Genomic DNA, 24,043 nt, shown 5'->3' on the forward strand with positions numbered 1-24,043 from the left:
ACTAAAAAGTATAGCCAAATGGTGATTTAGGAACAAATTCAATTTGGTTGCCATGCTTCAAAAAACCGTATGGAAATAATTAATTTTTAAGTTTTAATCAAATTTCAGCTTTCTGAAACTTATGATTTTCAGGTTTTTTGTTTATGCGCTACTACTATATCGTTTTAAATGAATTTTTATTTTTACTACTATTATGTATGTTTATTCAATTATTTTTAAATTACAATAAAGATTTTTCCATATTGAATTATATTAAAAATCGTGAACTCGGAAAGGCTCTGATGAAGGACGAACTTTGTCAACATAGTAAACGCGTATAAAAAAATATTATAATTAAAAATATTCGATATTTTTTATTGGTATAAATAAACAACTAGTGAAAAACCTAGCTTGAATACATATCAAGCATTTTTTCTCAGTTATACATTTCGCATCGACATTTATAGAAACTAAATAAATAAGCTAAAATTATTAGTTTTTGTTTAAACATATATTTTTGTCTATTTTTAAATTTACAATAACCGCAAAATAAAAACTGATATATTTTGACTTTAGTATTAACTTACTTATAAGAAGCATAATTTTATAAGCAACTTTAACTCTTAAATATAAAAATTTAAAAAGATTTTTATTGGCGATTAAGAAAAAAATTAAAAATTTCAATTTTTATAAATATCCTAAAAGAGTCTGTATATTTTAAAAATTATACCATCTAGTCTAGATATAGAAAATAATAACAATACTTGGTGAAAATTTCAAGTTTCTACGGTTTTTCATTTTTGAATTATATCAAACAAAAAAAATACATTTTATCAAATAATTTCCGTATTACCTTAATTTTTTTTTGTTTTTCTCAATTATTAAGATAAGTACTGAACAATTTACACTTTTGAACTCCATAAAGTACCAACTTGATCCAATTTTCTATCGGAAACCACCCCCAAAATTTGAAAATCGAAACATTGTTATTGCTTTAAAAGGTGAAAGACAGAAAAAAACATTGATTATAGTAAAATCAATAAGTTCATCATCGCTCGGAATAGAATCTAAAATTAAGTTATCATTAATAAGTTACATTTTTGATTAAGCTATACCACAATGATATTTTTATATATTTAAAATGTAAAATATGTCATACTTAAATATTTTAATTAATTAAATCACAATTTTCCAGGGCATCAGTGACGTTACAAAATACAAATTTTTTTTCGTGGTTTTTTGGAACTTGTAACGCCATTTTCCGAGGCATCGATGTGGTTACAACATTTTTTTTTGCTGTTAAAAATTGTTGCATAATAAATAATAACATAATACCAAACAGTTTTCAAGTCGAAATTTTAACTTTGGGGTACCAGCGTAACACACCTCCTTGCCCGGCGTATTGTTTAGGCAAAATAGGTACATTACTGCATTGTTCAATATAATAATATATTAAAAAAATATTATATTTGCCATAATATACTTTAGTACATTACAATAATATTGTAATCTGTATAAAAAATATACAGAATTATTCTTGTCGTATTTATACCTGATACATTGATATATGATAATTATAAACATTAATATGTCTATGGTGTTCATTATATGATAACATGAACTAAAATAGTATCTATAAGTTCGTAATAGTAATAATATAATTTAAACGTTGCTCGAGTCTCGACTGAACGAAAATAATTTTTGTTCATGTACGTGAAATATTTCACATGATATAGTGTGAATAAAAATAAGTACATTGACCCTTTAACACATATTTCAATTACTATTCATATTTCATATAATGTGATCTCCTGTAAAAAAAATTAGATCAGCGAAATACGTCTTATTATAGGACGTCTACTAATGTCTATATCGTAGATTCTTATGGAAAGAAGAACTGCAAATAATGTATGCTATTCTAAAAGACATAAAGACTGTAGTTTAGATGAAAAATATTCTAATTCTTATTCTCCTCAACTTCTCAATCTTTTAACCCTGGCTATGGCCAGCATATCATTTACAAAGTAAGACAGCGGACTATTATCCAATATCCATACATGATTTAAACTGTTTATACTTATATACTGTATTTTAAATAATTACCGTGGCACGGTGTTTTTTATAACAACAGAAATTACCAAATCATAATTTATAATATACCGATATTCAAAAATACCGGATTCTGGTAATTTTTAATTCTCGGTAATTTATGGTTTACCGATAAGCAATAATATCATCAGCCCTTGGTTATATTGGTTGTAGTTTAAATCTTCAAGGTTAAGTTTAATTAAATAGATAAATTAGAATATTTTGAAAATTGTATTGTATTTAGTACTTATTATTTAGTAATAAATTATTTAATAATATATGCAGTGACAAAAAGTTTCAAGATCAGTTACATTTTAATCAGAGTGTTTTAGGGAATCGGAAGTAGAGTAATTTTTTGGTATGATATAAAATCCGAAGAGCATAGGTTTTTTATTAACCCTTCCTTAGTGTGTTGGGGCTTATTAAATCCCACGTGATAAGATTTTGCATGATACTACTAGTGATTGAACTAGACCAAACTTTCATTTCTATTAAATCCTTCTTAACATAGTACTCTATAATGCAATACATACAGTGTTTTGGTTCACAAATAACCATATGGTTATCTATAATCATGCAATCAACTGAGTAATGTCAAATTGTTGGTATCCAAATACTATTTGGGTTATCTCAAACCCCAATACATCATTTATTTTTAAACGAATTAAGTTCTAAAAAGTATACTAAAAATTGTTATTTTTTTTATATAATATTATTTCTATAATAACAAATTTTTATAAAATTAAATTTTAATAAAATGTGAGGATTTTTTTCGGTTGCACAAATTATGAATTAATGTTAGTGATTTTAGGAGGCTTTTCATCTTAACCTCGCTTTCAAAAATGCATACTTCATGTATATATTTAATTTAATTATTTAAAGTGCGTACTATTCTAGATAGTAATAAACTAATAACTAAACTCTTATTTTCATTTCTTAGTTATGACTTGTCATCGTAGAATTAAATAAAGTGAGTAATGAGTTATATAACTACAGTTACCATTGATTTTATATTTATTATAAAATCAATGCTATTACTACCTCTGGTGTCCATGTCTATAACTGATATAATATCAAATAAAAATAATACATTTTAGCTGTATAACTTGCAAAAAGCCTCATAAGGAAGTTATTTTCTTTTTAGCATTATTATTAATAAATTTTAAATAAAAAAAAAGCAAATATGCGTCATAGTTATACCTACAGTTTATAAAAATTAAAATGGAAAGTGGGTAATCATCGCTGCCCGCTAGTATTCGAATAATCGATAACACAATAGGCACCTACTGGCTACTAGAAACTATGTACCCTTAAACTTATAAATTATATGTGAATAAAAACATTTAAACGACTAAACGGTTGCCGTGTTAACAACTAACGTCTCCGCAATAAGCTAGTTTAAGCTATTTTTTATATTCAATAGTGTATTTTTATTTTAGTAATTAACTTGTGTTTTTTTTTACAATCATTATAGCAATCGGTATTAATACAGCAAAATTACTTCATAATATTTTATTTATTTCTCAAGTGCACATATTCGTTTAATTTAACAACACTTTTTATATTTTCTACTAAACAATTAATATCCTAAACTCCTAACTATATCTTACAATAAAGTTTAGAAGAGCAGTTTGGTGGATTTTTAGGTTTTAGATGATGATGGTATTAAAGGTTTCCATAAGCTAGGTCCTAGCGGTTCCCAAACTTTCACGACCAAGGCACCCTTAGGAAATAGTTTGTGTTTCATGAAACCTCAATGTCTCTAACTCTATCTCAACTCAATATTTTCAATTATTTTTCCTCAATCAATATTTAATATTTTATTATTGTATTTCAAGAAAACAAAAAAAAAATAGATACTTGACATTTTCGGCAAACTTTTATATCATTATTTTCATTATACGACAAAATTTTCAAATGTTTTTAGTTTTTTTTATAAATGTCGATAAAAAAAATAATTTGCGGGGGTCAAAATTCATGAAAATTTAATACAAGTTCATACAAAGGTTATTCATGTATCTGTATTAAAAAAAATTAAAAATACATAGGCATAATATTTTATAACTTATAAGCATATGAAGTTAGAATTTTGACAAAAAAGCAAATTATTTTGTAGTTTTACTTCATAAAAACTTTTCTTTTTGTATCGAAGTTTTGAAAATATTATGAAAAATTTTTCATAGGTTCATTAGTTCATACTAAAACCGTAAAATATAAAAATATATAAAAACAATTATTTTTTATAGACATTTTAAGTTCCAATTTGCACAAAATTACGTATTTAAACGATAAATAACGAAAATATGTTAATTATTTTATTGCAATTTCGAAACATTATTCACGGGTAGGTACTTAAACTTTTATATATTTTATATTTTTATGAATTTTAAAATACGCAATAATATATTAGATTTCTTTAAAATATTATCTATAATATAGGTACTATGAATCTATTAAATTTTTTTCTATTTAACGATATTTACAGAAAGCTATATTATTTAATTATTTTAAATTATATAAGTTGATATACATTTTGGTATAAATATATATTTTATTATAATAATTAAATACTAATTATAAAATAAATTATAAATGCAATATTATTTCCGGCAAAAATATTATCCTATTATTCCTATTATAATACTAAAAGTAAAATAAATGACTAATAGGCAAATAGCTAGGCTGATAAACCGTTACCTACCAGAATCGTTCTTCGCATACAATGATATATCATTGAATTCCAATTTAATGCACTTATAATAATAAGCCACTCGACATCTAATGTACATTGTACACTAGAGCAGTATCCACTTACCTACTTTATTGAATATTGATAAGTACATATTATATTATATAAAATGTTTTATAAATTGTATTCAATTCAAAACTTTATAAAGACCTTATTATAATTATTCTTCAAATATTATTTTTTTTGTTAAAAAAATAAAAAATAAAAATAATGATAAAACTATTTGCATCATTAAATAATTTTGGAAATCAGTCAGCTGATATGTACCCGCAGGTATACACAAATATATAAATATTAACTATTATTAATTACTTTATATAATTGTTTGAAAGCTTTAATTTCCACATTTGAATAAAACAATGTATTAAAGAGCTAAATGATATAATTTGTTTGAAAAATATTTGAATTAGGTATCTGCATTATTGGATAATTTAATAAAGTTTGTATCGATATAGTTTCATTAGAATGTTTTTAATGATTATTCGATCAAATTATATTTTATCATTATTATTATTAAAGGTCAGTCATTTGCTTAAATAATTATTATTATTTTAGGTATTATCAATTCTCATAAATGGTGACGTGTCATAATGTAGAAAGTGCATAATATAATAGTCGTCTATAATGTAGACTATTTGGTAGAATGATTCGATTTAGTTTGGTACAATCTTTATTCCGCACTAATGTTATTGTGTTAAAACTTCTTCTTCATTTTATAATATTGTATCTGCAGTACTAATATTCATAATTTTTTTAATTTCATTTATTTTTTAATTTCCAAATATTTTTATTGCCCCTCCCAATTTTATTTCATGTATTATGTAAGATACCCAAGTTACTTAATTATTAAACATCTAATGTTAGAAGTAATGTTTTATATTGATTTTTTAATATCATCCATTTGAATAATACTTTTTTGCATAATGTTTTTGTATTGTTGTATAAGTTAACCTGTAGAAAGTAGGGGAATAATGAGCAATTTAATATTTTAAGAAAAAAAAATTAAATTGAAATTAAATTTGGCGGCTAGTGATAACATAATTTGTTGTTTATTCCAAGTCGAACATATATAATATTTTTCCATCATGATAATTATTCTGTGATGATAATCATATATGTATATATCTTGAACCGTGATGATAATATACATAGAGTACTCTATGATAATATACTGATTTATCTGATAAGCGTTTATTTTTTAGTGATATCAAAGATTTGTTTTTACTGTTTGGTAGCATTGAAATATTATTATCAATTTACGATTGTCGTAGACCGTAGTGTCGTACCGTCGACTAAAACTTTATATGTATATCTTGATAAAAATAAATGTTGAAATTAAACTACTTACTACTAAGTGCTAACAACTAGTGTGTGTTATTATTCAACGTTTTTAAGTAATAACCCCAGTAACATTTACTTTAACACATTGCAATTCAGGAGTTTGAATTTTGATCTGCAATGATTTAAGAAGCTGTACCCTCAAAACTTTTCAATGCCAGGAAGTATGAAATTTTAATTCTATGAGTTATTTACTCTTTTATACACTTTTGTATGTGATTGATTAGATTGAAACAATGACATTTTTGATTTGGTTTAAAAAATTGGATGGTTCTTTTTAAAATAAATTTGTATTGGGCTTTTAATTTCTGTCAGATTAAATTTAATTGCCTATATTGATTTAAAAAATAATTCATGATTAATTGTTATATAATTTAAAATTGTTGGAAATTAACATATCTCATTAATTTTTGTATTCTTATAACTTTAATCTTAAACTTTTAAATATTTATTGTATAGAAATAAAAAAGTAAAAAATGTTATTTAACCCAAAATAATAGATTTTTGCTAAAATTAAATTTTAAAAATTACCAAATAAATTATACAAAATTGAAACATTTTATAAACAATATATCATAATTATAACAATCCAAAAGGCAAATTAATTTAAACTTTAAAAGGTATAATTGCTTATAAATATATTTTTATTATTAAATATTATTATTTAATAATAATTTCTACATATTATAATGTACCTTGGTAATTTTATGTTCCAAATAGTTCTCATATTTTGTAATTTTTTTTTTTTATAAATATTCTTTATAAATACTACAGTTACTTATTTTTTTCCTAAATTGATTGATGTATTATATTTGATTATTCATACGTTTTTTTTCATATACCTATCTACTCTTTTATTTGTTCAACATATTGTGTCAATTTTTATTTTATTCACTAATATAAGATTTTTTTAATACAACTAATTAGTAAATATAGGTAGAAAATATTTTTTTTTTATTGAGTTCATAATTTTATAAATATTTTGTGTTATATAATATATTTATAAAAAAATTTTAAATTAACTAAATTATAAATAAATGAATACTCATTGTAAATTTAACACCCTGTATGTGTATTAATAACCTGATAATTATTTTATGACATCTTCTGCTTATTACAATACATTTGTCTGTTTTAGATGATAACATGTTACCCATTCCAAATAACACAGATGTTGTTTGTTACTTTGTAACAAAACACTCTTGGAGGGGCAAGTATGTAAAAATAATACTGTAATATTTATTTATTCCACTTATAATATTCTATCATTTTTAGATATAAAAGAATATTTAGTGTTGGTACTCATGGCATCACAACATACAATCCAAATAGCTTAGAAATAACTAATCGATACTCATATAACCAAATAATATCCATACAAGTAGATCCACAAAATGCAGGTGGTTTTGTGTTATCTGTTCGAGACAAAAACAAACTTGATAAATTTAAATTTTCAACTGATTTTCGTTCAAATTTATTAACTGATGCTCTCAAGTTCAGACATCAATTTTCTGAACGTGGTCAAGAAGAAATTTATGTATGCTACAGAATTATAATCTCTTTCAAATTTATTTTATATAATCTTAGATTTTTTAAATACATTATTTTAGAATTATGAAGCTCTGAAGTACCATTGGTCCGATACTCGACTTCCAGTAACTATAAATGTAACTCCTATTTCTATTGATCAATTAGATACTGCAACTGCTCAAGTTCTTGCTAGTTATCGATACAAGGACATAGAAGCTTTACAGCATGTTGAAGATATCCCTGGTGGTTTTGTTATTATATCACGACCTTATGGGAGAATGGTAAAAATACAAAATATTTTTAGTTAATTATTTATTAATTAATGAGTTATAATTGTTTAGCATTTATTCATCAGCTCTAATAGAGAAGAAATATTTCAAAAAGTTAAAGAAAGAGCTATGATATACTTACAAATACCTATAGAATTTTTCCGACATAGTATAACACATGATGATTTTTTGACCAAAAGATTAGGACGATATAGTTCAGATGAACATGTTACATCTGTCTGCGAGTTTCAAGTAAAAAAAATTGGTGTTCCTAGACACCAAGAATGTCCACAACGGAGATTACTTTGCTTAAGTGAAGTTTGTTTACTGGAGAGAGATCCTCAAACATATACAGTTGTCACATTAAGACCATTGTCTTCTGTGTTTGCTTTAATACGAGATCCAGTTGATGCACAACAGTTTTGTATTGAGTATGCAGATTCATCATGTCGTTCATACACTGCTACCAATAGGTACTTAATAATCTCACCTAATGAATGTCTTACATATTAATAATAATTATTAAATTTATAGAGATTCCCTCCTGGCAACTTTATTAGATAGCGTAAGGTCATCTGGAAATCATCATATACATGTTAAACTTTCTCCTACTCCTCGAGATAAAAGACTTATACCTTTTAATGTATCGCCCGATCAAGAAGTAAGATGGTTTATTAAATTTTTTTAGTAGTTAATTTTATAAATGTATTCTAATTTATTGTTTAGATTGAATCTAATCATTTAAAGTGTATTAAAGAACCTCCTCCTAGAAAATCATTTGCTGAAGTTTTGGACAGATTTAATGCTAATATTGAGTACAGTGGCTTAATACATTCTGTTTCTGAAGATGTAAGTTATACAACTATAAATAAAAATAATAATGCCTTACATTAGGTAAAACTTTTTTTGGTATTATTTCTAAAAATTAATTTTTTTTTTATCATAAAAGAATACAAAATGAATAATGTAAACATTTTTTTTTTTAAGGAAAACATGCATAAAATTATACACTCGGTACTTATGTATTTTATTGATAAGACCTTACATATAGTTACAATCATTTCTGATTATCTATTATCTACATAATAAAATTTCTTTAAAATATGCTTATTCAACAAATAAATTTAATAAAGTAATGTTGGTTTCATTCTGAGACAAAAAAATGATATTTTTTCTTACTTTATTTTTTTATTATATAATTATACGATTAATAGCTTTTTACTTGCTTTTATAGCTTAAGTATTTTGTATTTTATTTAGGCTTTTTATTTATTTAATTAAAGAATTAACTATAAGTTAATAATACCAAATAATCACCATATTTAATTTAACTACAGTTACAAGATTATTAATTAACAAAAATACATAATTCTACAATGTAATATTGAATTTTAATGTGAATTTTCTTAATTCGTAGAAACTATTTACTGAAAATAAAGAAAAATTAATAGTCATGGCTCTTACATCAATAATTGCTCATCAAGGTGATCAGAATGAGATTCCAGTTCATGAACTAGAGGCCCAATTTCATGCTTTAAGAAGATTATTTGCTACTAAAGCTGGCTTTTCTACTTTTATCATGTTACCAGAGTATGTAATATAAAATTATGTTTTTTAAATGCAAGCTATATTTTATATTATTCTAATATTAGGTACTAAAATATTTAATGATACTTTTTATTATCAACAATTATCAATATTGTATAATAAACATTTTTTGCATATGGATCTACTATTAGATAATAATGGACAAAATAATGACTTAGGATGTAATTATAGATGTTTTCGTTTATGCAGCATTTGTTATATATTTAATGATTTATTGTGAATTGGTCAAATGGCAATCAACATATTAATGTCTTTACATATTTATCACACAAATTAAAAAATTATATTTTCTAGGCTTAAAGACAAACTTGGAAGAAAAGTAACTCGAGCATTAAAAAGGGATCATGAAGCTATCACTCATGCTGCTTTAGATATGATATGTACCCTCATGCAACCTATGCACCGTGATAGTGATATAAGGCAAGAGCAACTAAATAAATCCTCCCTCTTATCTACCTCTAGCTTTTTAGAATCATTGCTTGATATGTGGGTGGAACATATAGTAAGTTGTATAACCATACATTCTAAGCAAAAAAAAAACTAAATTTAACAATACTTCCTTTATTTCTTCTAAGAAACGTGGAACTGGAGCGTTAGTAGTATCTGCTATGTTGGATATTCTTACTTTTGCACTTTGTGTTCCCTATAGTGAAACAACCGATGGTACACATTTTGATACATTATTAGCATTGGTGGCAAAACGGGGAAGATATTTATTTCAACTTTTTCAGGTAAATAATTTCATATTTAATAGGCATTAAAAATTAAAATATATACATTGAAATTTTAATATTATTTATTAAATATCATAAATATGTATATATATATTTATTTTAATTTAAAAATTAAACTATATATTTATATACAAGTGATATAATATAAAATAATTTTATAAATAATATATAATTCAAAACGTTAATTACCAATAAATGCTTTATAATTTTTGGTTAATTAATCTTTTGTTTTTAAATATTATATTAATATTTCTATTTTATCACATGATTCACATGACTAGATATTTAATAATATAATATTAATTGAAATAACTATATTACAAATTATCAAATTATTAATTTAAGTAACTGATTTAAATTGTTGAATTTTATTTTGTAGCATCCATCATTAACTGTTGTAAAAGGAGCAGGATTAGTTATGAGAGCAATAATAGAGGAAGGTGATGCTGAAATATCTGGACGAATGCAAGAATTAGCATTGGCTGAAGCAGCATTACCTAGTCATTTACTAACAGCATTATTTACTCATGATGATAATAGACGTATGCTTGTACATAGACAGCTTTCTAGGCATTTAGTTGGATTGTGGGTCACTAATAATACTATTGCTATGGACTTATTAGCTCGATTAATGGTAATTTGATATAATGCTTAAATACTTTTTAGGACAATTGTAATAATATTTTATATTATTATTTAGCCATCGGGTTTAATAAGATTTTTGGAATCAAGTGAAACTGTAGAAATGGATGAAAATGAAGATCATTTAATTACTAGAGATAATTTGAAACTTGCTCAAGATCATGCAGCAAAAAATCAACGAAATCCACACTTGGCAGCGCTAGAAAGAAAATTTCGTACATTAGAGAAAGAAGTTGAAATTGCTTTGGGTCATTGGGGAGCATCATTAGGTTTGGAAAGAAAAGAAGATAAATTACAAGCCCGCCCAATTGTACTAAGAAGACGTAGAGAAAGAATTAAAAGTCAAGCAAATTGGAAATTATTTTATTACAAGTTCAATAAAAACCACACTTCTCCTAGTTTGTTATGGAATCATCAGGTAATTTTTTTAATTACCATTATATATATTACCTATGAATTATATTCTTATTTCAGGTTTAAGAAATAATACAAAGATAAAGTTAAAATAAAAATATAGGATTCATTTTAAATACAATTAAATTAATAATTAAAGTTTACTTTACAAATTTAAAAATTTTCTTTTTCTTTAGTTATTTATTTTATTGAAATATTTTTTAATAAATCACCATTTTCCAAGTCTTATTTCTGTATAATATACTGCAACATATTTAGAATTCAATACCTGTTTAGCCTGAAATAATAACATATTAAAATAATATTTTTATTTTTGATTACCTTTATGATAGACCCGAGAAGAACTCCACGACGCTTTGAAAAAAGAAATTCAAGCTTTTAATTCAGATCGTCAACTTACTACAAATAGTTTAATTGCTTGGAATCATGATGAATTTGAGGTGCTATATCCTAGTTTACAAGATGAAGTTTGTATTGATGGTTACTACTTGAGATTACTTTTGGATGGAAGTATAGATTTTGCAATAAAAAATCCGTAAGAAATAAAAATATATATCTTATCTAATTTGTACTAATGTTTAATTTTTTGCAGATTTCGATTTTTTTATGATTTATACCATCGATTTTTATTAGCTTTAAAAATAGAAATGAAATGCTTGTGCCTTCAAGCAATGACTGTCATTTATGGACAATATTTTGAGGAAATTGGACCATTTACTGATACAAAATATATTCTAGTAAAATTAGAAAAGGTGAGCCAAGTTTTTTTTTGATAAATAATAATTATATTTTTATTATATCCAACAATTTACCTTCTGTTAGCAAGTTGAATACATGATTTTCAGGAGAATACAAAAATATTTTTACTTAATTAAAGAATATTGGAACTATGGAATTAATTGTATTTTATAATTTTTTTAGACTGTTGAAAAACTTGAAAGAGACAGGTTGCTCTTATTCTTAAACAAACTTGTACTAAACAAACAAAATGTTAAAGATATAATTGAATCTAAAGGTGTAACGATTCTTGTTGATTTGCTAACATTAGCACATTTACATACAACAAGAGCTGTTGTTCCTACACAAACAAATGTGATAGAAGCTGGCAATGATATGCTACTCGATAATGAAAAACAGTGGTATTATGGGCTTGGTAATGGTGATAAGTCCAATGGGCCTATTACTTTTCAAGAGGTATATACAATAAAAAATTATATTATACTTTGTATTAAATTATTTTTAATTTATTAGATGAAAGATTTGTACAAAGAAGGTATTTTAAAACCTATGTCAAAATGTTGGACTCCTGGATTAGAAGGATGGAAACCTCTTTTTAAATTAAGTCAGTTCAAATGGACAGTTTTGGCTAAAGATCAAAGTTATATGAATGAAAGTGATCTAGCATCTCTTATACTTTCTATGCTGATAAAAATGTGTCAATATTATCCTAGCAGGTAATCATTTTTAAACATTATATATCTTGTTTAGGTACAACATAATAATTTTAATAATAAATATTTTTGATTCGACTATATTCACATATATCATGTACATTTTATTATGTTAAATTTTAGGCTCTAGTTAATGCTTTATTAGTATTGATTCTAGAAATTTTTAATTGATTATTCTTTAGCTATGATAAAATTTTGGTTGTTTTTTGGTACTTGTTTGTTATCGCCAGTATGCCGCATAAAATTTATCGCCCCGCCATATATTGTGCCTTTATTATACCTACAATTATTGTATTTAGCTCATGATGGATGATCTATTTTGGGAAATGGAAAAACTATTGTACATTTTATATTAAACCATATTAGTACACTGCTGGCTTTCATTATTTTATTAAACTTTGACTTCGTTTGAAACCAATACGAAAAATTAATTTTTAATTTTTTAATTTTATATAATAAAATGAATTTTAATGAATTACTTACAGTTGTTTTTAACAATGATACTGCAATTACATTTTTACAAAAAAATAATATAGTTAAAACTAGAAAACAGAAATTTTTTGGAATCATATTTAGCAGAATTTATGTGGAGAACACTTCTCGGAAAACAAGACGCATTTGAAACCATTTTAAAAGATTTATCCGAGTTCTGGCTTCCAATATAATTATAATTATATTATTTATTTACTAATGCACACATATTTTTTTAAATTTATAAACATATATTTATTCATTTATTTTTAAATTTTTTATTATTAAAAATACATACATATTTTATATTTATTTATTATTTTGTTTATTTTATTTAATTGGCGGGGCAATAACAAACAAGTACCTTTTTTTTTTAAATAAATAAAAAAACTATTGATAATAATTCTATAATTATTTTTATATTAGAGATAATGATGGAGCAATTATTTGGCCAATTGCACGTATCAGGAGAGCTTTAACTGATTCTCTTCATCTTCCTCATGTGGTTCAACTTCTTTTAACATTTGATCCTATTCTTGTTGAAAAAGTAGCACATTTATTGTGTGAAATTGCATCAGATAATCCAAATGCGGCTAAGTTATACATGACTGGAGTATTTTTCTTTTTGCTAATGTACACAGGTTCAAACATCTTGCCAATAGCTAAATTTTTAAGGCTTACTCATACGTGTCAAGCTTTTCGAAATGAAGAAGTAAGGATATTTTCTAATTAAGTTTTTTATATTATAATACAAACTTAAAATTTAATAGGTGCAAAGTGGAGAACTTATGCAAAGAAGTGTACTTGGACCTTTATTGCCAGAAGCAATGGTTTTTTATTTAGAAAACCATGGCCCTGAAAAGTTTGCTCAAATATTTTTAGGAGAATTTGATACTCCAGAAGCTATTTGGAATGCTGAAATGAGACGAATGTTGATTGAAAAAATTGCATGTCATATTGCTGATTTTACACCCAAACTTCGTGGAAATAATAGAGCATACTACCAATACTGTGCTATACCAGTAGTACGTTACCCACAGCTGCAATCAGAATTATTTTGTAATATATTCTATTTAAGGCATTTGTGTGATGTACAAAGGTTTCCAGACTGGCCAATTAATGATCCAGTAGGGTTATATTTTTTGTTAAAAATTATTTAAATAAGCATAATATTATATTATATTTTTATTATTATTGCTTTTAGATAACACTTTTAAAGGATGTACTAGAAGCTTGGAAAAATGAAGTAGAAAAAAAGCCGCCTATAATGTCTATAGATGATGCTTATGTGTCTTTAGGTTTAGAACGAGGACATCATTATGATGAAGCAACTACTAGAAAAGCCTATTATAAACTTGCCCAAGCTAATCACCCTGATAAAAATCCTAAAGGGCGTGTAAGTGATATTGCCATTTTAAATTTAAATTTCTTTGTTGTTCATTTAGTCCAAATTATTATTTATTTAAGATTAATTAGTTTTTAAATTTTTTTAATAAAGGCCAAAGGGAAATTTTCTTCATGTACTACATGTTGAGAAATGCTGAATTAGATAATTTATATTTTAAATTAATATAATTTTTAGTCTTAAAATTGTGATATTTGTTTTTTACTTTATGTTTTATTTAAAATATTTATCTATGAATGAATAATCTTATTATTATAATCCCATTGAGTATAGTGTTTTCTATACTAATAAGCTTTAAGTGATTTATCTAAACTTAACAATTATTAGTTTATTACAGTTACCTATTATTTCTTTAGTAATAAATATAAACATTTTTAATAAAAAATAAATTTTGCATTATAAATAAAAGATTTTGGTATTAAAAAAAAAAAAAAAATAATTCTCAAGTAAAATATTATTAACAATTTTGGCTAGGTTATTTTATAGTTAACAATATTTAAATGTTTTTTCATTAAAATATAATACATAAAATTTATTTATATTTTCTAGGAAATATTTGTTGCTGCAAATAGAGCATATGATTTTCTTTGCAGTAGAAGTCCATGGGTACACGATGGTCCCAATCCTAATAATATTCTATTGATACTTCAAACTCAAAGTATTTTATTCCACCGTTATTCCAAAGGTTTGTTGTATTATTTATATTACATTTAAATATTTAATATATTAATAAGTTATTTTTATATTTATTCACAGATCTTGAACCTTACAAGTATGCTGGATACAAACAATTAGTTCAAACCATAAGGTTAGAAGCAGGTGATGAACAATTGTTTTCTAAAGGTAACATGTTACTTGCAGCTGCTAGTGAGCTTACGTACCATACAGTCAAATGTTCTGCGTTGAATGCAGAAGAGCTCAATCGAGAACATGGATTTATTGTAAGTGAAATATATATTTTATGTATTATAAATACAAATGTGATTAATTTTTTCAGAATGTTTAATTATATATTAATAGTTTAATCCAATCTTGCTGAAGATTTAAATAGTATATTTATTTTGTGTTTATTGTGTTAAATCCATATTTTAACATACGGTAAAATAGAATTCTTATTAACTATCCTTCCATTCATATAGGTGTACGCATAAGTATAAGTAATGTGGTTGTTCCTCTTGCGTCCTAATTTTTTTTCACTAAATGTAATACAGTAAAATCCCGTTACAACGAACTACAGGGGACCGAATTTTTTTTTCGTTATAAGTTATAACGAAAATTTGAAAAAGCTCTTTATAAATCCTGCTTTTCGGCAGGGGACTTCTATGACTTTTGTTATAACGGGATTTTTTGTTATATTGGTATTCATTGTAACGGGAATTTACTGTATATAAATAATTACAAATATTAGGCATTATTGATTTTTATGATTGTCTTTAAAATACAATAATAGTTGACTTGATTATTGTTATTGTTGACCAAAATGTCTGTTTCCTGCTAACAATGTCTGTACATGCCTATGCCACTATTAAATACATGTTTACCACCTAATAAGTTTACATACTGAAAAAATAACGTTTTGATTTCTTATTGATTATTGAATTATCAAGACGATACTAAAGATTTGTCAATTTTAAAACTAAATAATAACATACAAAATAATCAACAATTTTTTTTTAATACTAAATAAAAGTCTAAATTAATAATAATATTTTTGATAAACATTTATCATAATAAAATATTGTTTGGTTTTAGGATTTGCTTAGAGCCTATTCTAGATGTGTTTCTGTACTAAACAAATCATCAGTACAGACAGAAATGTCAGTATCAGTTTGTACATACTGTACTCTTTGTTTTAAAGTTGCATCTCAATTTCCAATGTGCCGAGATACTTTTTCCCAAATGCCTCAGCTAGTGAATGATATCACTAGAATATTATATTTTAAGGTATATGTATAAATGTATATTTTTTTTTATTATAAGATCAGTACATACAATTTATGTTAACTCTTGAGTTATTATAATATATAGTGAAGTGACTTAATTTAGGTAATCCTATTTTGAAAATACATAATAGGTATTCATAATTTCTTATGTTTCAATTTCATATAATTTAACTATATTAAATTTCTAGAACTTACCAAAATTACATTGTGAAGCAGTGGACTGTATTTCTGCAATGGCGTCTGATTCAAATCTACAATTTAGTTTTCTACAAAAAGGTGCCATTTGGCATTTATTAACTTACATGTTCTTATATGATTATACATTAGAAGAATGTGGAGTTGAAAGGTCAGAAGAAGCTAACAATCAAGTAAGATTAAAAACATACATTTTAATAATTTTATTCTTATAATTATCTATGACTAAAATATAAATGTTATTTAATTTTTAGGAAGTGCTTAATAGATTATCTAAGTTATCAGTTAAAGCATGTGCTAGATTAGGTGGTTATTATAGTGGAGATTTATCCACTCCTGAAAACCTAGTAGCCAAATCTCTGTTTGAAAAATTATTAACACCTTATGTAGCAGAACAGCTGTCTGAAGAGAATCCGCATCAAGTAATTATATTCTTTATTATTGAAATTTAATTTAATTATATTTTATATATACTTCTAGTTGCTGAAAATACTTGGCAGTAACTGTGAAACACCTTACATGGTTTGGGATAATAGTACAAGAGCTGAACTAAGTGATTTTCTAGATACTATGTGTAATCAGAAAGAATCTGTTAATTTAGAAACAATTGGATTAACATTTTCTAGTCATAGAAATGAATTAATTGTTGGCAATATATTTATAAGAGTGTTTAATGAACAACCTCAATACACAATCAAAGTAAATACTAAATTTAAATTTATTTAATTTAAAGCATAAACTTATTACCTTTATTGTTTTTAAGACCTATTTATTGATTTATATAAATAATAATATATTTACAGAATCCTAAAGCATTCTTGTTGGATCTCTTAGAATACATAAAAGTCAATAACCCATTGAATAATATTTTAGATGAAAAACGTGTTAACAGTTTTATAATGGTGTTAAACGCACTTAATAATTTAATTTTAAACAATCCTGGTAAGTCTTTTTAAATGGATGTGTATTTACTATTTACTGTTTTATGATATTCTTAAATCAATTTTATATTTTATAGGTCTTGAAGTGAGTTGTATAGGTTACTTTGATTTACTCTTCAGTTTATTACGAGTTGAAACTATTCGAATAGTACAGCATTGTGCTCTGAACATAATTTTAACTGTGACTAAAAATAATGAATGTATCACAGATATTGCTAATTCTGGAGTAGTTATTTATGTTTTACTTTGTTTGTATTCAACTCCATCAGACCAAATGATCATTTTAGACATTCTTATCACATTATCAACATCCTCAACAATTGTAAAAGATATACTTAATAAAGGAGGACATTTGTTTGCTGTTGATTTATTATGTAATGGTGATAATGAATCTGGGCTAAGAGATAAAAGTGCAATGTTTTTAAGCCGTTTGATGACTGAAAAATTAAGTGGCCCGAGATTGCGATTAGCGTTGGCACAAATTTTACCATTAGCAATCGTAGATACTATGAGAGATTTACCATCATCTACTGTTAGACTATTAGATAACGATCAGGAAAATCCTGAACTTGTCTGGAATGAAAAATCAAGAATTCATATTTTTGGAAATGTGAACAAAATATCTAGAGAGTAAGAATACATTTATTAACCTCATCTATAATTTAGTATTATATTATTTTATTTTATTTAGGCATTACTTAGCACTTCGTCAAAATCCTAAAGGTGCTGTAAAATTACCAGATACCAGTATAGTTTTATCATCACCTACGAATGAAACTGTTGTTGCTGGGGTCTATTTAAGATTATTTAATAACAACCCTGGTTGGAATGTTAGGAGACCAAAAGAATTTTTATCTGAACTTTTAGACACATGCATTAGTTCCATGACAAAAGAAAAGGTAATTTATTTATATTTATTTAAATGTATGTAATTATTTGATTTGATTTTTGATGTAATCAGAACTAATTTTTTTTCACAAGCTTTAATTATTTATTTTTATTATCATTTCATTATTTCAGAATGATAAATTAGAAATAATAACAACATCAATTGTTAAATTGTTAGAAGCACAACCTCATCTCAGTGACCAAGTTCCAGCATTAGGTCACATTCCTCGTCTTTGTTTTCAATTATCACTGTTGTCTAATCCTGATGTACCAAAATCTGTGCTTATGATATTGCATCAGTTATCACTTAATGAGGTACCATATTATTTAAATACTATTTTCTGTAAATAATAAATAATACATTTTAATATTTCAATGATTTAAAATTTTAATATCGTTCTAATTCTAATACTATTTTTTTATTATTTTATTATTTTATTATTTTCTTTTTTATACTAATTTAATATATTATCTATTATTAAATACATTTTTTTACTTCAAAATCCTACAAATTCTTGGAATCTTCTATTAGAGCATTGCTTAATTGAATAATAAACAAACTCTAAGAGTTTGGCGATGTCGAAATAACACTCAACATTTTATCCTAATGTCCAATAATAATTTTTTTTATATGTATTAATTTTTTATCGTGATATGTATTTATAATTAGCGGCTAACATAATAATTGTACATCTGTTACATATTTATATATATTATAATTAGGTATGTGTTGGATGCATATCTCAAACTGAGTGCATTGGTCCAATGAAAAAAGCAATGCAAGAAAATTCCAGTTTAATTTTTGTTACATCGGAAACACTCAGTCGAATGTTTGCAGCAAAAAAAGATTATCTTGTAAAACAGGTATGAAAGATCAGTTATGATTTATGATAATAATATTAATATTTAATAATTTCTTAAAATTTGACGATATTTTTAGGCATTAGATACAGATTTAATATCGTATTTAGTTGGATTGCTTGATGGTCGATTAGATGGAGTCAATGGAAGTGCCAGAGCTAAAGCACAAATTGTGAAAGCATTAAAAACAATGTCTTTAAGTTTATCATATGGTAGCTTAGTCCAAGCACAATTGGATAAGCTTCCTGCATGGTCTGCTTACAAAGATCAAAATCATGATCTATTCATTTCAAGTGCACCTTCAATGCCTTATTTAATGGGTATGTTTATGGTACCACAGAATATGTATCCTTATTCAAAAATGGCAAGATTCATTTTGAATTTAAAAAAAAACCTATTTACTTTTGTATAATTTTATTTTTAGGTGTTCAAAGTGTTGGTGGCTACTTAACAGAGGGCCGTTCAAACTCTACTACAAGTAATGTACCTCCGCCATTGATTAAAAAAGACTATTCTCCATATTAGCAGATTCAAAACTATAATATTCCCATGTATGGTTTTAGAATGCATAGAGTTAGATTTTATTTAAATTATGAACAACTCAATATATCTAGTATTAATATAATTACTATGAACTTTCATTTATATTATAATATTACTTATACTAATATATTTCACGTTAAGTAACTATACTATTATGAATATATATATTCTAACCTTTTAAATTTACAATGGTTAACATGTTTAATGTTTAGTCAATAACCCAGTACAATAAATGTTTAGAGTTAAATTTAAAAAAAAAACTGTGATAATTTTATTTTTATAATACCACAATAAATTAGTTATATAAGGTTATAAGATATTCCACTGTTTTATTTTGTACTATTTTATTCAATGCAATACCATCTATTACAATTTATATTATTTATACTTAAAATTATTGTGTTATATATATATGTGTGTATGTGTAAGCATAATGTATGTGTTATTATAATAATACCTTTACATTTTATAAATCATAATTCATAATACTGGTAATAATATCTATAAAGCCTATAAATCACAGCCTTAATCTGAATAAATTATTTATTGTTAAAAAATACAAACAGTGTATTTATTTAACATATTTTATAACATAAAACAATTTATGTGATGATATGTATTAAAATATATTGAAATATATTATACTTTCAATTAAAATATTATATACTAAGTTAATTTACTTAAATTTCTTTGATGATGTTCAAGGCCTGATTAAGGAGTTGGTAGCCAGTAGGCTAGGGTTGATTTATATAAATTATAAAAAATTTTTGTGGTGCCCCCAATTTAACATTGGTCGATTGGTGCCCTAGGTTGTAGCCTACTCAGCCTATTGGTTAATCAGGCCCTGATTTGATGTTCTAAACAGGTATCTTCTATTATCGCACATGGGTATGATAAAAAAAAACCAAAAAATGCATAATTAGTAGGTATCACAATTTATTATACAACTTACATTATAGGTATATCTTAAATTGTGGTTGGTATTGAATGTACCGTGTCATTGAGTAGTATACTGGTCACATGGATATGTCTTAATGTTAAATCATTGCATAGTGCGTACAGCAAATGATTCTGATCAGAAACTGTTTGGTAGCCTACGCTACAAAGTATATTATTTTATTACATATTTATATCAATATTTTAATTATTTATTTCACTATTAGTAAAAGGGTAAGTTGAATTATTTTTTGAAAAAAGTATTGTATCTATTATATTACTGGTTATTATAATAGTAAACACTATATATTTATATCATATGTTATTGGTATTAACTTTTAGGTCAATACCAACTTACCATAGAATTATGTGAATAGATTTGAAGTATAAATAAGCAATAGCATAAAGTAATAAAATTAAATGTATAATTTTAATATAAATTTATTTATAAAAGTTTCAATTCCCCATAATGTTATTAAATTAAAAAGTAACTAAAATATTGTTATTCTTTGTATAAATATCCAATTTCATCAAAATTTTAACTTCTAAGCTCTATTGTATACATAAAAATAAATTTTGTACCTGTTGAATTTTCAAGTTTTAGCTATTGATGAATTTTATCAAAATTTGAACTTCAAATGTTTAAAATAAAACTGAACCCACACAATTTTAATATTTTTAAATTACTATAAAAACAACTTATGAGAGATTGTGCATTAAATTTTTAAAAAAATTGAGCAATTCTAAACATTTTTATCAACATTAAACAAGTTCGAAAATCGTTAATGCCTATAAATAGAATAAACTGTAAATATTTTGGAAATTTTATTTAGTATAAAAAATGATAATTTAGATAAAAGTGAAATATTTCAAGTATTTATACTTATAAGTATGATCAATATTTTTTGAAAATTACTAAAAAAACAAGCATCGATTGAAGATAAATTATTATTACAGTGAAATTTCGTTTAACCGTCATACAGAAAAATAAATATTATCAAATAAATGAAAAATATTTACTTATTGCTATAAAATATAAATGATAAATATTTATCGTTGATGAAAATGTCCATAAAGTTAAAAATAGAATTCTGAATTAAATAATTCGGCGCATCATTTGAATATTCGATGTGTGACAAATTCATTTGGTATGTATTAGTATATATTACTTTGATTTTGATTGCCGATTCAAGTAGTTTATATGATATTATTGTTGGAAAAATTTACATCGATTTTTTTAAAATTATACATAATATAATATTTCATAATAAAATATATACATAAACATATACAAGTATACAACAATATTACAAATCAGTTTTTTTGTTTTGTTTCCATAAAAAAAAAAATTACAAAATGTTTCCATACATTTGATTAACCGTCTATTTGTAGATTATTCGTCAGGGTTCTTCGACCAGTACCTGTCCCACTGTTTATTATTTTTTAATATCTAATGTGGTAAAACTTTAAGTGATAAAATTAAAACAATTATGAATTTCATAGTTTTTATTAGAAATTTACAATCTATAATAAAAAAATATAATAGAATTTTATACTACAGAGATTAATTTGTAAATTTTTATTATTTCGATAAATTGTTGTAAACATTTGAAATTTGGATGTTTGAAAAAAATTTTGAGTACCTATATTAATTATAAAATGTTTTATTTTCTGTAAGATTTTAGTCACATTTTACCTATTTCCTTGTATTAGGGTAATAATTCTGACTTTCTGATTAAAACTAGGATGACCAATGGCCATATAAAAAAATGGAATAAACAATTTTAACTTAACACTTATAAAATGACCAGTAACATTATTTATTTTTTTTTAAAACATATTTTGGAGATAATGTTTGATGTTTGACTGTTTGATAAGGTGAGTTATTGGAAAAACAAACTGGACAGTGGACGTGTGACTTTATAATTATTACACTATACAATAAAATTCCAATACGATAGTTATACCTAATACCTATCTCATGCTGATTGATGACAAGTATGGATCGTCATCATCATTCATCAGTACCTACTCGATTAATTTAATATACAACTGTAAAAATACTAAAAATATTGTTTTGTGCTTGTATAATGTATACGTTTTAATCTTTTAAAATTTAATAATGGATAGAAATAACGGGACAAAAAGCGTCCCATTCGAAGTTTGTCGAGACAAAGGATGATGCTTAAAATCGAGAAGTAACTCATAATAAATTCTATGTTTCTAAGTAAATTGAGATTGAAAAAGTTTAAGTTTTAACTGTCACTAGTAGGTAGCTTTTAAATTAACCGTGATTTGTTGAAAAATTTAATTTGATATTAAAACTACAATTATTATTTTACCATAAAAAATAACAATAATTTAATTCTTGATTACCTACTCAAAATTGAATTTTATAGAATATTTCATTATACACAATACATAATGTTTATTTATTTTATTATTTTAATTTAATTTTGCACCTTAAGATTGTATGAACCATTAAACCATGTTTTGAAAACTATAGTAAACGAGTAAACGGAACCATGACAGTGAAGTACCCGAATAGCCTATATAGAACGCCGTGCGATCATAATACATTTTTGTATGGACGTCACACTAGGATGACGGTGTTATCTCCGACGTCGGATGTATACTAGTATACCGTATCAAAATAAACATCCAGCAGTTCCTATTTCGTGTGATAAACTTAAATATTAAAATGAAATAACGTAATATCAAAATTGTATTTTTATTAAAAATTAAAAAAAAAAATTATAATCTATATACTTTACATATTTAAATAAGTAATTGAGTTGATATTTTTAGCTAGGCTGGATAGCGAGAGAGAAGATAACGTCCATTGATACTACTGTATACTTACAGTATGAACTTAGTTTAGTTTGAATTAATGATAAAATCACCTGTCCATTTTCATTCCAGGCGACAGGTAGGGTTGTCACTTGTCAGGTCGTGTAAAGACGCGCTAGGTTGGTGATGAAAGGATTAGAGTGATTTAAGACGTTTTTGTGGAATTTATTATAATTGTAGGAAGCCACTAGCCAGTATCAATATCGTTA

At 24.8% G+C, this 24,043-nt stretch overlaps 1 protein-coding gene across 1 annotated transcript; it reads left to right on the forward strand.

Moving 5' to 3' along the window:
* The first annotated feature begins 6,063 nt into the window (after positions 1-6,063).
* Positions 6,064-20,424, forward strand: LOC132922652 (dnaJ homolog subfamily C member 13). Its single transcript, XM_060986280.1, has 32 exons — positions 6,064-6,318; positions 7,293-7,368; positions 7,430-7,691; positions 7,765-7,965; positions 8,026-8,426; positions 8,488-8,614; positions 8,680-8,802; positions 9,370-9,542; positions 9,855-10,062; positions 10,136-10,291; positions 10,674-10,928; positions 10,995-11,354; positions 11,683-11,885; positions 11,943-12,102; positions 12,272-12,544; positions 12,602-12,804; positions 13,699-13,984; positions 14,043-14,399; positions 14,477-14,668; positions 15,227-15,362; positions 15,434-15,618; positions 16,430-16,621; positions 16,809-16,988; positions 17,070-17,237; positions 17,296-17,514; positions 17,619-17,757; positions 17,834-18,386; positions 18,448-18,655; positions 18,777-18,959; positions 19,368-19,508; positions 19,585-19,825; positions 19,930-20,424. The coding sequence occupies exons 1-32, from the start codon at positions 6,309-6,311 to the stop codon at positions 20,028-20,030; spliced, it is 6,672 nt and encodes a 2,223-aa protein (XP_060842263.1). The 5' UTR covers positions 6,064-6,308; the 3' UTR covers positions 20,031-20,424.
* The last annotated feature ends 3,619 nt before the right edge of the window (positions 20,425-24,043 follow it).

The sequence above is a fragment of the Rhopalosiphum padi genome, chromosome 1, assembly GCF_020882245.1.
Source record: "Rhopalosiphum padi isolate XX-2018 chromosome 1, ASM2088224v1, whole genome shotgun sequence".
In the NCBI taxonomy this organism is placed as follows: domain Eukaryota; kingdom Metazoa; phylum Arthropoda; class Insecta; order Hemiptera; family Aphididae; genus Rhopalosiphum; species Rhopalosiphum padi.

Coding starts and splice junctions, on each gene's coding strand:
- LOC132922652 (XM_060986280.1), top strand. Junction 10,929..10,994: donor ACTTATTAGCTCGATTAATG/GTAATTTGATAT, acceptor ATTATTATTTAG/CCATCGGGTTTAATAAGATT. Junction 11,355..11,682: donor GTTTGTTATGGAATCATCAG/GTAATTTTTTTA, acceptor CCTTTATGATAG/ACCCGAGAAGAACTCCACGA.